The sequence below is a fragment of the Triticum aestivum genome, chromosome 3A (assembly GCF_018294505.1).
Source record: "Triticum aestivum cultivar Chinese Spring chromosome 3A, IWGSC CS RefSeq v2.1, whole genome shotgun sequence".
Lineage (NCBI taxonomy): Eukaryota > Viridiplantae > Streptophyta > Magnoliopsida > Poales > Poaceae > Triticum > Triticum aestivum.
Window position 1 is genome coordinate 9,681,643 of NC_057800.1, and position 15,415 is coordinate 9,697,057.

General features: G+C 43.8%; 2 protein-coding genes across 2 annotated transcripts; one reads left to right on the plus strand and one right to left on the minus strand.

Annotated features, from left to right (window-relative positions):
• LOC123059795 (rust resistance kinase Lr10-like) lies at positions 1–2,438 on the minus strand. Its single transcript, XM_044482282.1, has 3 exons — positions 1,664–2,438; positions 1,300–1,323; positions 1–1,167 (listed from the first exon to the last, which is right to left on the minus strand). The coding sequence occupies exons 1-3, from the start codon at positions 2,436–2,438 to the stop codon at positions 89–91; spliced, it is 1,878 nt and encodes a 625-aa protein (XP_044338217.1). The 3' UTR covers positions 1–88.
• A 169-nt stretch (positions 2,439–2,607) lies between these two features.
• On the plus strand, positions 2,608–6,062 carry LOC123059794 (rust resistance kinase Lr10-like). Its single transcript, XM_044482281.1, has 3 exons — positions 2,608–3,547; positions 3,621–3,796; positions 3,880–6,062. Exons 1-3 carry the CDS (start codon positions 2,808–2,810, stop codon positions 4,944–4,946), a joined length of 1,983 nt encoding a protein of 660 aa, XP_044338216.1. The 5' UTR covers positions 2,608–2,807; the 3' UTR covers positions 4,947–6,062.
• The last annotated feature ends 9,353 nt before the right edge of the window (positions 6,063–15,415 follow it).

Sequence of the window (15,415 nt, forward strand, 5' to 3'; positions counted from 1 at the left end):
TACACAATACAATAGGCATTTATTACTGCAGCAAATTAAGTCTCAGTGTCCAAAAGAAATACATTCAGAGTCGCAGTGAAGCAAATCTCTAGATTTGCGGCATGGGGTGGCCCGGAGACGAAACAAATGGCTTGGGGGGCATCGTTAGACTCTGCAAGGTTCCTGTCAGCATGTTCAGCACTTTCAGCATGGACGGGCGATTTTTTGGGTTCCACTGAATGCACCAGAGTGCCACAATGGCCAGCTTTCTTGCTGTATCCTTCTCTTCTTGCGTCATGTCCCTTGATGATTCCAGTTCTTGCTCCGTGCTTATTTTCTCATATATCCATTCTGGGATGTAAACCTCGTTTTGGTTCTCAATCCATGGATCTGAGTTCCTTCTTCCGCTAACCATTTCCAGCACCAGCATGCCAAAGCTATAGACATCGGACTTGCTGGATATTCTCCCAAAGTTTCGAGAATACAGTTCTGGTGCAATGTAACCCATTGTTCCTCTAGCTGCAGTCAGTGTGACGATGCTATGGTCCCTTGTACACAGCTTCGCAAGCCCAAAATCAGAAATCTTTGGACTAAATCTGTAATCTAGCAAGATGTTGTGAGGCTTGATGTCAAAATGGAGGATCCGCTGATTGCACCCTTGATGCAGGTATTCTATTCCCCGTGCAATGCCTGATGCTATGTCCAGCATTTTATTAGGTGCTAATAGCTCTCGATAAATATCTGATTCATGTGCGAATATATACTTCTCGAGTGATCCGTTAGGCATGAATTCATAGATAAGAGCACGCCTTGTTCCTTCTGAGCAGAATCCCAAGAGACGGACCACATTAGCATGGTGGATTCTACCAATGGTTGCGACTTCATTCATGAATTCTTCTCCATTGCTCTTTGAATTCTCCAGCATCTTTACTGCCACAGGTACTCCATTTGCCAGCTGACCTTTGTATACGCTTCCAAATCCACCCTGACCCAGTCTATCTTTGAATCGCCTTGTTACTTTTTTAACTTCAGAGAATGTGTACCTTGTTGGTTTTGATGTGCCATATGCCTTGAGAAACATTTCGATTTTCAAACGCACCTCTTCATCGACCTTTGATTTTAGGGATCGATAGAGTGCTGTGGCTGCCGTCAACAAGAGAACCACAAATGTGGCTACCGATGATGTTGCTGAAAAACAAGAATGCAGGCAAACAGTGAGTTATACTTGGACTAAAACAATCTTGCTTTCATGTCTTTCCTCTTATATATGGGTAAGATGCAAGAATAAGAGTAATATACAACAAAATGTATGCATAATACCTGCAATGACTTTCACACGTGAACCTGCATGTAGGAAATAAGCGATTTAGATTTTTTGTGCAAAATAATACTCATGCCTGAACAAAGTGATACTTTTCTAGTAAGAATTTAACTATAAAATTGGGTTACTTTTAATGTTGTATATGCTATCTGTATGGGGGAGTATCAGAACCATGCGAGTGTGAAATATTTACTGGACTCAGATATGCTGGTAAACAGAGACATATTTGCATATATAGCAAAGGTTGGATAAAAAGAAGTGGTCTTTATTTCGATCATTTAGGTACTCTTGTCAAAAATATTTAAGGCATGCAATTTATTCAGAACAAATCCTTCGATGCTTAAGAATTACTAGAAACAATACCTTGGCGCTTGCAGAATGCTTGCCTGCGTTGTGAGCTGAATCCGCAGGAATGCCCGTTTCGCTCGCAGTCTAGACAAATGTCGGTTATGTTAGGAACTGACCAAGTCAAGGTTGTCTCACCAAATGCAATGACCCTTCTGGCTCTTTCAGTGAATAACACATCATTGATATCATAATCCCACGGCGTTGAAATACCATTTGAAACCACTTTGCAGTCTAAGGGAAGAATATACATTGGTTCACTACCGTCCATCAAATATATGAACTGGCTTGTGTTGCTCAGGCAAGAGATTGGGCCAACAATACTGTCCCCCATACCTGGTGTCGTACCGGCCTTCTCTGTTGGTATCAACTCTCTTGAACAGCGTACCAGGATTGCAGTTTCACCCCCGTAACTGTCAGGTATGTAGACACTAGTTGATAGATTGGTGGCAGAGATCTTCTGAAGCGGGCACCTAGTCCATGATTCTTCAAGCGGGATGACATTCAGGCCACCAAATCTGTAGTCAATTGCAGTGACCTTGCATAGTCCAAGGATTGGGTGAAGTAGGATGGTATCTGCTTCCATTGAGCATGCTAGCTCCAAGCCAGGTGCTCCACAGGATGGGGGGCTGGTTGCTGGGCGGAATGGAAATCGGATCTCTATTGTGCCCTCTTCGCTGCACCTGGATGGTGCGCAGTTATGGAAGAAATCTCCATCACCACTTGCTGTGGCTCTGTTGATTCCATAGTTAAGAACAGAGAACAACAGAGCTACAACCAAAGCTTCAAACATTTCTGTGAAAAATGAAGATGAGGAGGAAATGAGATGAAGCTGTGCCTACAAAAACTGAGCTTCTTTTGTAATGTTGAAATCATAAAGAAGAAATATCTTGGCTACCTTGAATCAGTTGGACGGATTCCAACCTTTCTTCCTTATCTTCCTGGATGTTGCCTTTGACAAGTCAAAGCCTATCTTCCTGTACACTAGTTTGACTAAGAAAACCAGCAATCAGGTGGCACACCAGGCTTGACTATTCTTCCTCTTGTGTCTCCATCAATCCATATGCACCAGAAAATTCGTATATTAATCTGAGACCATATTAGCCTTCTTCTTAACTCTAGTACCAGCTTCTATGCCTGATCCTGCATCTGTAAAGCTCTCATGACATACTCCGTTGCATTTCCACGTTCTGTTATACTCCAAGCATTAGCAATCTCCTCCACAGTTTCAGTTTTTCTAACAAAGACTGGAGCGGAAGATACTCCGGGGCAAGCAGTTTGCCCCTCTTTCTCCTGTGGGCATCTCCAAGACATCCACCATCCTTTTCGATTGCGAGGGGATCCACCTGGTTGTGGTGTTCAAGAATACGAGCTTGTTTGTAGCGATGACCAGGCTATAATTCAAGTCAATACGGGAAGGTACTTCGTCACCAACATCTCCTACCCCGACTCTGTTTTCTGGGTTGTTGATGCCAGTTTGGATAATAGCAGCTGCCCTATTCCTGAGAGGAATCAACATCCTTATATCTATGGATTGAGATCAGATTACATGTTCTTGTTACATATGCGTACGGTTAAATGGGCTGCCTTTGTCAGTTGTTCAAGGATGATGAAAGATAATCTTATTTATAAGCCTGTCGCTTGCCGGAGTACGAACACTTCTTTTGTTTATGTGTTGAGTACCACGCAATCTTATCTGGTTCAGAATGTTGAGCCTTCATGTGGATACTTGGCCATGACTCCTTTGGGAAGCTGGGGTCTGGGGCCAAATGATTATTCAACTTATGATTATGAAGATATTGTAAAATTTATGAGGGATGGGTTTGCTTTTAGATTTCCTTTCCCAGCTCCAGAATGGACATATCCTTGGATCCTCAAGACATGCCTGAAAAATTCAAGGAGGTGAGTCTCTATGCTCTCTGGTTGCATTTTTCACCTCAAATGGGTTTGTCTTACCAAAAAACTGTTTATGCAGCGACTTCCATGAACAGATGTCTAGTTCAAGCATCCAAAATAAGATTTCTGTGATTTTTGCCATCGACGTGCGTTTCTTGGGATGTGTAAAAAACAACTCCTTGTCTGACTACACTAAATTATATTGGGCTGTGTTGGTCATAGTATCTGCGATAAGTATCATGAAGCTCATTATCGGTATGACAGAATCATCTAATCCTTATTATTACAGCTCCATAACTTTATACATGTAACTCATGTCTGTAATCTTGTTTATGCAGTGTTGACAGTACTATCCAGGTTAGTCTTTGCACCGTTGTCCGTATTGATCTTCCTTGCCTACAAGTACTGGAAAACAAAGGTAGTAATTGACGCAGTTGAGAAGTTCCTCCAGATGCAACTAGCCCTTGGCCCAACAAGGTTCGCTTACACAGACATCACTGCGATCACTAGCCACTTCAGAGACAAGCTGGGCCAAGGAGGCTATGGGTCCGTGTACAAAGGTGTGCTTCCCGGTGACGTCCATGTTGCCATCAAAATGTTGGTCAGTTCCATGTCCAATGGAGAAGAATTCATCAGTGAGGTGTCCAGCATCGGAAGCATTCACCATGTCAACGTAGTGCGTCTGGTGGGTTTCTGCTCGGAGGAAATGAGGAGGGCTCTTGTCTATGAGTACATGCCTCATGGATCTCTTGAGAAGTACATCTTCTCGCCCGAGAAGAGTTTCTCCTGGGACAAGCTCAATCAGATTGCTCTGGGCATTGCCAGAGGGATCGACTACCTGCACCGAGGGTGCGATATGCAGATATTACACTTCGACATCAAGCCGCACAACATCCTGTTGGACAGTGACTTCACCCCAAAAATCGCTGACTTTGGGCTGGCAAAACTGTACCCCAGGGACAACAGCTTTTTGCCGGTGAGCGCTGCGCGGGGAACAGTCGGCTACATAGCTCCTGAGATGGTGTCCCGTAGCTTTGGCGCCATATCCTCCAAGTCTGATGTCTATAGCTTCGGGATGTTGCTGCTGGAGATGGCTGGAGGGCGGAGGAACGTGGACCCACAAGCGTCAAGAAGCCAGACATACTACCCGTCATGGGTGTACAATCAGCTGTCTCGGCAAGAGGCTGTTGGTATCCATCAGGTGGAGAGGAAGCTGTGCGTCGTTGCGCTTTGGTGCATCCAGATGAAGCCAGGCGATCGACCGGCGATGAGCGAGGTGATAGACATGCTCGAAGCTGGCATCGATGGCCTGGAGATGCCTCCTGAGCCCTTCTTCTGCGGGGACGAGTACGCTCCTGCTGCAGATTCTTCAGTATTATCAGAGATAAGTACATTCTCAGAGTGAAATACCTATAAATCGTAGTTTTGGACCAAATTTTATCCTCTACCCACCTCAGGTGCGCTCAGCAAGTCAATATTTGTTTTGGAAGGTTTGAGAGTGTAAGATTATCCTTGGTTAGATTTGGACCTACCTACCACAGAAGGTTCTGTTGTGTGCAATGTGAAGAAGATACTCTTTTTTCTTAATACGAAGAGAAGACGTTGAAAATGATGATGCAAATTGTAAATGTGAACCTGGAGAGAACCGCTTTCTGTAAAATAATGATAATCCCGTTGGCGCTGTTGTTACTGTTTCTGTACAACATCGATCACATTCAGTTGAATATTTGAATGGCAGCGCATTGTGGGATGCTGTAGTATTTGTTTACTAAAGTGTATTCTTTTATGGGTGTAATTGCACAAAATTTGCATGGATTTGTGGTGTTCTTGGCAGGAAGAGATGGCGTGATGATCATGCCGGGGTTTCATATCCTGCGAACGGATATGAAATGTTCTGCCGGGGTTTCATACCTTCATCATTTGCACTTACCTTAACTGAAACTCCATAGAAGGAGCATATCATCAACAAGAAGAACCAAAGGAGAGGTTACTGAAAGCTTTGCCATTCTTCTTATGCCCTGCTTGTTATTAAGTTACACACTCACACAACCTGTGGCGTCGCCCATAGGCTTCTCTCTTCCCTCCTGCGACGCAAGGTTGATTTGCCTCTCAAACATTCACACAGAAGGATCGGAGCTACTCCTAGCACATGTTAATTAGGAAGTTCAGGAACTCTGTTTCAAACAAAAGTTCAGACAATGAGGCAGGGATATATATAGGCAGAGTGCTGTGCTGTGCTGTTTGTTGCTGGTTCAGAAAAGATCATAATCTGCCCTGTTTGTCGTCGTCGGTCGAGGTAGCTCCGGTGAAGGGTCGGGAGCAGCGGGAGCAGGGTAAGAGTGAGGAGGGAGCAGCAATATCTTCGCTGCTGCTGCTGTTTCGCTTTCATCCCTCTCAAGTGTTCTGACATAATAGAGTAGCTACAGAACCGGTAGCGTGCAGTACGCCACGGCAGGACACAGTGGTCCGGCGAAGTGGAGGCCTGGTGAGGGTCCCCGGCACGGCAGGGGAACGGATGCCGTGTCGACCTCCCAGTGACTTCTGGCCTGCAAAGTTGAGATCGTCATCGAAACATTCAGGAAGAAGAACACAGAGCTACTCTTGCACAAGTGCTAGCTACAGAACTGGGCTACTCCATCATGGTTCTTGAAGCAGAAACAAAGCATGTCGCCTCCATCCTTGAACTCTCAAGTGTCAACTGAACCTCTGCCAAATCCTGTACACGTAGTTACAAACCTATCCGCCTTTATTTTTTCTGAATTTTGCCATGATCTGGTCTAACATCAAGTAAGGCGCATTTTATGTAGCTCAAATCCTGACCGTCGACTTTGTTGGTCGCGGCAATGGCAGAGGCAACCTCAAGTGCCAAGTTTGCTCCAAATTCAGGCATGACACGCTACAATGCCGCAACCGCTTTAATCATGTGCTCCAGCCCGAGGATCATCGTGAGCGTTCCGGCGACGCCGCACCACTGGTTTGTACACTATGGACATGAACTGGTACACATGATTAAAGTGGTTGCGGCACTATGTCTGAATGAATAGGGACCAAACTTGGGACTTGAGTTTGGTTCTGTTGATGCCGCGACCGCAGCATCTTGCCTCTGTTACCAGCTCAAACACAATGCTTTTTTGTGAGATACCCCGTAGGGATTTTCCTTGTATTTTTACATGGATGACACTTGATCGTTAAGGTTACAATTGATTATAGGACAAATCAAACTCTACAAATAATGTCTTATCTAGGCATCGTGATAGATACAAATCACAACAATATATGTTAGGTCGAACTCAATTGATTCGATTAGGACCACGCACATTAAAAGTATTTCTCCACGTGATTTTTTTGGTAATGCTAGTCTAATAATAGGTTTTCTAGTAACCCCTTACCAGATCTTAAACAATTGTAGTGAGATAAACAATCTACATGGTGCTAGCAAAGTTAAGTGACCAAAATAAACCACAAGTAATGAGTTAGGGCTAGAGATAACCGGAAACACCAAAGATGATGATGTATCCCGATGTTCACTTCTTTGAAAGAAAACTAGTCACTGTTGGAGGGGTGGGTGTTACCATGAAGGCACACCAACACCATGAAAGCTGACCCTCTTCTCGTTGAGATATCACCAAGAAGGTGATTCCCAACCACTGGTAGTATACCTCGAGGCGGACTCCAAACCTTCACAAGCGACGGGAAAAATCACAAATCATTTTCTCACCGAGGACACCTACCACCCAGGAGTCTCCAATCTGCAAGAGTAACAAGATCCATCAAAGAAACAAGGGGGAATCAACTCTTTCTTTGGTGGGAGTATAGATCAGGCACTTGTCTTTCAGTCCCCAAAAATCAACAAGTTTAAGTGAAAGGGGAGGAACATCTCTGAAAAAATTGAGTTACAATCAATGAAGAAGTTACCACACATCCTGGTCATGGGAAGAAGGGGGCTATTTATAGCTAGCCCCAAATCGAACCGTTACCACACATTTCTGCATGGTCTGAAAGTTTCAGGCAGGCCCTGAAGTTTCGGGTCCTGAAAGTTCTGGTGAAGCGTAGATAGTTAGCTTCCTTTCAGGGACGCCGCAGTGAGCGGCGCTATAGCCGGAGGAGAGCCAGATGCGAGCAGTTGAGGAAGAATAGGCGAGTGGTTAGTATAGTGTATGAAACCTTTTTAGCGTGTTCATGCAAGGGAGTCCACGTAGCATGTGGGCATGCTCAATACGGTTTGCACGGTTACACGAAGTCCCCATGCTCAATACGGTTTGAACGGTTACACGATGTCCACATTACCCCAAGGAAATCAAATATATATATATATATATATATATATATATATATATATATATATATATATATATATATAGGATATACATGTGATGTTTTGTTATTTATGATTCATGGTTGCTCCTAGTTTATTCAATCCCCAAAGCTAGGAGCCTTTCAACCAACCAGTTGCTTCCCCATCCGCCCGATCTCATTTAAGTGTGTGATCTTGACCGTCTAATCCATGCAATGTATAATCCCTAACGCAATATTGTTTTCTACATATATTCAACATCATCGCAACATTTTTCTTCATGGTGCACAAAAAATGGGCACAATTTAGGCACCTCATATAGCAAAATAATAATAATAATCAAGGTGTCCATTGCAACAAATCCCCTTTCCTTGCAACAGCATTTGAAGGAAGTTCCATGCAGATTTCACCTGTTTGGCACGGCAAAGCCCATAGAAGTAAAGTTCCATAGGTTGCAGCATTTGGCCTCACACCTTCCACTTCCATTTCAGAAAGAAGCTCTAGAGCTTCCTCCAGGCATAACTTAGAGCATCTCTGGCCATTGCCCCCCCCCCTCCAGGAGGCATAAAAATCGCCGCCTGAGGTCGAGCCGGCGGTATAATCGGCTCTGGGGGCGGTTGGGCACCCAACTGTTGCCCCAGGCGCCGATGTCGGCCCATTTTTCGGCTCACTTTCGGCGAAAAATAGCCCAATATCAGCGCGAATCAGCCCATATTCGGCGTGGTTCGGCGTGAATTCTCAACATAAATAATTTTTTTATCACATAGTTCATCGCAGAAAATCAATAAAAGTCAAATAGTTCAACAAAAATAGTTCAATACAAATTATACGGTTCAACAAATAAAAACTCATATTTCATCACACGTCGAGCTAGGCGTCGTCCTTGATCCTCCATAGGTGCTCCACCAGATCCTGCTCAGTTGTTGACACCTGTGGGTCTCGGATCTCTTGACGCATATTGAGGTAGGCAGTCCAGGTTGCCGGTAGCTGGTGATCAACTTGGGTAAGAGGACCCTGCCTGTAGTATGGTTCAGTGTCAAACACTGACTCTTCCTACTCGCTCTCAATGATCATATTGTGCAAGATGACACAACAAGTCATGATCTCCCACATTTGATCTTTCAACTAGGTCTGAGCAAGGTATCAAACAACAGCAAATCAAGATTGGAGCACACCAAATACTCGCTCGACATCCTTCCTACAAGCCTCCTGAACCTTGGCAAAGTGGGACTTCTTGCCTCCTGGCACAGTGTTTGAGATAGTCTTCACAAATGTTTTGACCATCTCGGATAGATGCCATCAGCTAGGTAGTACCCCTTGTTGTAGTGCCGCCCATTGACTTCGAAGTTCACCGAAGGAGAATGACCTTCAACAAGCTTGGCAAAGACAGGGGAGCATTACAGCACGTTGGTATCACTGTGAGTTCCTGGCATACCAAAGAAGGAGTGCCAAATCCAAAAAGGGTCGAGCTGGCGAATTTCGGCGTTTTGGGGGCGCAACTGGGGCGTTTTTTGTGCGCCGACGCGTAAAAAGTCGCCGGGGGGGGGGGGGGGGGGGGGGGGGAGGGTTGTTGGGGACGCGGCTGGAGTTGCTCTTAGCTCCATGTGTGTACATGCATACTCATCAAAAGGGCTCGACGCAGACACCCTGGTACTGCGCGGTGCATAGACGAGGGATGCAAACCCCCTCCTCCTTACACCGACCATGCCATTCGAGCAAGGATAGATCCACACAGAAATTGGCTTCCTCAGCTGATGGAGAGGACGACCCAAGAATGAATTCGCGTCAGAATCTCCTGCAAGAAACAATATTGAAAACGATCATTGCTGCATGCAACTGTTGGCCTAAATCTCAAGCCTCGTCTAAAAGGACTCACGCACACCCTACCCCTATGAGCATCTTCGAAAGACTGAGCTGTCACTGACGCCTTCGTAGTCAACGAGAATGTCTCCTCCCATTGAACGCGCATCATTGAAATGCCTAGAATAATCAAGGGAAATACAAGCGCCAATGTCAAGTTTAAAACTTGAACTCTGAAAGGTAGGGGATACCACTGTCCTCGTAACTATCTAACCACATGTTGGTCCTTAATTATATATATTGCTCGTGGAGGATGGTTATGAGTTGTGAATTTATTTAGTACTTGTTGAAGTACCATGCGAATTAAGCTAAAAGCACTATTCCAGAGCTTGTATAGGAATTTCTTAAGCATATCAAGTACATCATAACTTGTAAAGATATAATTATTTGGGTCATGGTTCTCTATGTATTCATCTTTGAGTTATATTGCAAGTGAAATGGATCAATTATTTTCCGATTGTTCCATGCTATTTTTTTGATACATTTGAAATTTGATATGCATATATTTATAGGTGCAATCGGAATATGAAATTTGGTATGTATTGTATTCATAGGAGTAATCAAAAAAAGTCCTGTGGCAAGGGCGTTCTATTAGTAAGAAGTAACATGTCAATAGAAAACCTATAACTACACCACTGTTACTAAAAAATGATGTATAGAAATATTGTTAATGAGTGTGATCCTAACCGAATCAGTAGAGTTAAACCTAACAGATATTGTTGTGATTTGTATCGATAGTGATCCCTAGATAAGACATGACTTGTAATTAAAGATTGATTCGTTGTGATCCTGTAATCAATTGCTACCTTAGCGATCAAGTGTCGTCCATGTATAAATAAAATGCAAATCCCTAGCAGGCATCTCACAAAAAAAACATTGTTTTTGAGTTGGTATCATAAACAAGATCCAAAGTTTCCCTCTCGGCACGATGACACAGAGCATTGGTGATGCAATATGGATGGCCAGCGAGGTGGCAGGTGTGGCGGACAATGTGGTCATGGCCGCGGTCCCGACAAGTATAGAAGCAACCTCAAGTCCTAAGTTTGATCCATATTCAGACATGGCGCCGTAACCACTTCAATCATGCGTACTAGTTCATGTCCAAAGTGTATAAACTAGTGTTGGCGGCATCGCCGAAACGCTCATGATGACCATCGGGATGGAACACATGATTGAAGCGGTTGCGGCATCGTAACATGTCATGCTTGAATTTGGAGCAAACTTGGCACTTGAGGTTCATTCTGCCATTGCCGTGTATGCGCCCACCATGGCCACGACAGCCTTGTCTTCACCTCTTCCACCACGCTGACCCTCCATATAGCCTAGCTTGCTGCTCGCGGGCAAGTTTGGTGCTGATGAAGAGTACATATAAGTTGCTAAATCTGATGGGCTCGTCGCATGTTGTGATTGATGACACCAGGGTCTCGAATTCTGGACCTGATCAATGATCATGTACCACCAAGGAGGCGTTCATGCAGTGAAGTGTCAACTAGACTACCCTAGTGGTGGTGCGCTGCATCATCTGGCCAAAACGGGTGTCCTGACCATGTTACGAGGATCTCGACCAGAGCAACATCCACAAGGGTTATGGCAGGAATGACCCGATACATACCGCCAATAGAGCAGGTTTGTCTATTTTCCCATGGTGGTTACTCAACTATTCGAGGCTCATCTAAACCAATATATGTTTGTAACATCCCACATGTTCCTTGTGCTAACAGACCTTTAGTATTCGTGCACATTTTAGTTTATGAGAATGATGTTTTTGCTTAGTTTCACCTCCATTTGTTTTATCATAATAAGGACGAACAACAAGATATTGTGGTGGTCCACTGGCAAGCTTCAAGCTCTCGTCCTTCCTGTCTAGTCCTTGAGCTCTCTCCCAGTCCGAACTCTTGCTAAATCTATGGCATCAAAGATTACGTCATCCGTCCAAATGTGTCATTGAGTCAGCCCTTCGGTTAAATAAATTTGCACGTGCACCTCTCTTGATGCATGTTAACGTGCAAAAGTTTACAATTGCATTTTTGTGATTCAACTCAGGTTACCCATGTGCCGCTTGAACTTATTGGCTTACTTGTATGGGGTCCTGTGATTACTTTTATTGGTGGTTTCAAATATTGAGTTTCGTGGATGATTTTAGTTGTTTTACATGGATCTATCTTCTAAAATGCAAATCTGATGTCAAGCAAGGCTTTTATACACTTTCCAGTAGCATGTTGAACGCATGCTAAACACCAAGATTGAGGCCATATAATCCGGCGGGGGGAGGGGGCTGCAATTGTCTATCTAGGTATTTCAAAAGGAAATATATCACACATCATGTATCATGCACTCACATGTCGAGGTTGATTTTCACTTTGGGAGAGAGAAAGTAGCTATAAGAGTTGTTGAAGTACGATTTGTTTCCTTGATATATCAAGTCGTGGATGTATTCACCAAGCAGAGCCGACACTGGTCTCAACCTAGTTGATATTGCGCCAGGGAGGGAGGGGGGGGGGGGGGGGGGGGGGGGTCAACGAGCATGAGCCTAACCAAAATCGGTGGAGTTAAACCAAACACTTTTTTTAGCGGGTTAAACCAAACAGATATTGTTGTGATTTGTATCTACTGTGATCCCTAAATTAGATGGTATGTGGATAATGATTCATTGTGATCCTATAATCGATTGTGACCTTGGAGATCAAGTATACCCCACGTATGAGACTATGAGTACAAGGGAAATCCCTCCCGTGTATCTCAGCATGTAACCAAAATTGATGGAGTTAAACCAAACAGTTTTTTTAGCGGGTGTGGAGGTGATCTGTCATTTTCTTTTTTGGTGGCTGCTATGGTGGTGCCAGAGGCAGGTGACGGGCGTTGGTGTCAAGCTCAGAGGATTTTCCAGTCTTGTTTGTAATTTTACATATTGGCTGGTGTTCCTATGTGCAAAGGCTAGCGTTCTACTGTCTTTTTAGTTTTGTCAGGCTGGTATGTACGTGGCTTGTACTATGATCTTTATGATATAAATGAGACATGGATTACCATGCAAAAAAAATCAAACCATTTTAGCAGGTTAAATCAAACAGATATTGTTGTGATTTGTATCTGTCATGATCCCTAAATTAGATATGATATGTGGATAATGATTTTTTGTGATCCCATAATCAATTGTAACCTTGGAGATCAAAGCCTCGATGTACTAAAACCCTACTGTGTATCTCACAGCAATACTTTGTGCTTGACTATCGGATATTCGGTTAAATTATTGGACTTGTTTCGGAGACCTCGCTACAAGAAAATAAATACTTCAACAAATTAAATTTGCACACTAATTAAAAAATATGAACCATTTTTGTTTGAAGTCAAGGGGAAAACAACACGGGGTAGTCTAGAGTGGCCAAGGGAATATAATTTTTTTAGGGCAGCCCAAGGGCCAGGTAATAATAAGTCAGAGCTACTAACTAGCACATCACTTGCAGGCCTATGGCTTGGATCCCGGTCACAGCTAACGGTCAGGATTTGAGCTTCATAAAATTTGCTGGACAAGGCCTTATTAGATGCTAAACTAGGTCACGGCAAAATTCAGAAGAAAAAAAGGCGGGTAGGTGTGTAGCAATGAGTACAAGATATTCAACGGAGGTTCACCATGACACTTGAGAGTTCAAGAAGGAGATGGAAGTGAAACTCCATGAGCGCCCAACTCTCGGTCGAGTTTAAAAATCAAGGAGGCACATATGATGATGTGGTGGTGGCGGGGGCAGAGAGTGGAGAGATGCAGTGGTGAAGAGCAGATGGAGATGGAGGCAGCCGCAACGACGGTGCTCGAAGAGGAACAAAGGCAACCCGGACGACAGCATGCGAATATGAGCAAGGGCGGCCATGGTGCCGGTAGGAGGATATGAGTGTGGTGACAACGACGAAGCAGGAGGTACACCGGGGAGGAGATGCGTGATGGTGCAGCAGAGGCGGATGGGCGGCGAGCGGCAAACCTAGCACGCACGGAGAAGGAGAGAGGGCGAGGCAAAGGGTGTTGTGTGGCCGTGCGAGGGCGAGCGCCCAACGAAACCAGACGCCAACCGAGAACCGACTATACCGGGCCCATTGGTACCAATACATACATACACTTTCAAATGGGCCCACCAACACCATCCAAAGCCTCCATGTACTAAAACCCAGTAATTCCTGGGAGCTTAGAATATGTACTGATATATGGGGTTGCCTTCATCAAACAACACAAACTAGTTGGTATTACAGTGGTTTGCTAGACCCTTGCCAACGCCCAAGGACTTGGGTTTCAATCCTAGGAAAGACAATATTTTTTTGGTTTCTTTTCCTCCATATGCTCTTAGCATGGTTTGTGAGAAATAGGGCAAGTATGCAATTAGATCCCTATATAAACAATAGTAAGCTCACGAGAAGTCTAGAGAACGTTGGCGTGGCAGCCACATGGCTGTTTTTTTTCTCTTTCAGGTCGGTTTTGGTCTTATTTGATCAAATTAACGAGTTTATGGCCTAAATCGACCATTTTCTGAGTTGTTGGCTGGGCATTCAGTTTGAATTAATGGACTACTGGCGCATTTCAGTACTCCTTTCTTCTCCATTGATATTTTTAGCATTCCATATATTTTCTCTTTTCCGCTTTCTTCACTTTTAGTTAATATAGTATTAGCTAAATACGCTAATATTTTTAGGCGGCTTATATTTTGGTATAGGGAGACTCTTCGACTAAGGGTAAGTACGGATCTCCTCCCCCACTCTCAAGTCGGCAGAGTTTGAAGCTGAAGAGCTTCCAAACAGACTCTAAATGTTCATGCATGAACTCAAAAATTAAACTTAATCAAGAACATTAACTATAAAAAAACCACTATAACCGGGAGCAGAAGGACACTCATTGTCTTGGTTTCCTAGTTCATGTTTGTCAAACTAAGTCTACTTTGGACTAGAGCTCCTGCGTGCATGTGTGATCGATTTGTCACAAACTTCACAGTTTGGTTGAGATGGGCCGAAAGAGATGGAAGGACCCTTTCAAGAAAAAAAAAATAAAGGGAGAGAGGAAGAGACATGTACGCTAAGTGAGGCGAGAGGTAGAGAAATATCCTAGCATGGTCCACATATTTTTTTCCTCTCGAAAAGAGGGGATATCACTCAACCTCTGCATGGAGTTATGCACAATACCTTTTATTGATTACTTGAAAGGTCATCATCTGATCACAACAAATTTGAACAGAAAAACCGGCACACATAACTGCCCCAAGGGCAAAACAAAAAAGAAAACGTAGAAAACGGGCCTCATTCATCACAAATCATACTTGTAGCCCATCAACCAAATCAATTGAACAAATCCTAAGAGACCGTGTCCCACCGATTGCACCCAAAAATTGTGGGTCCTTGCATAGTAACAACCATGCATGTACGGATCTAGTTGATGACCTTAAAGGTAACCTACAATTTTTTTATAATGTTGTTCTATTAAACATATAATCATTTGGGTGTTTCAAATGGCCAAATTAAAGCGCAAATTCCCATACAGATAAGAGACTTCAACTTGGGATGCACCCGCACTAACCAGTTTCCAAACATATTCGTACTACTCTGAGACTAAAATCTATATGGACACATCCCCATAATAACTTGGCAAGTTGGCAGTGAAGGAATGGATCCTGAATCGACTCCTCATCCCACAAAAGCAACATCTAGTGCATCATTGCCAATTCATTTTTTTTCAGATTATCTTAATG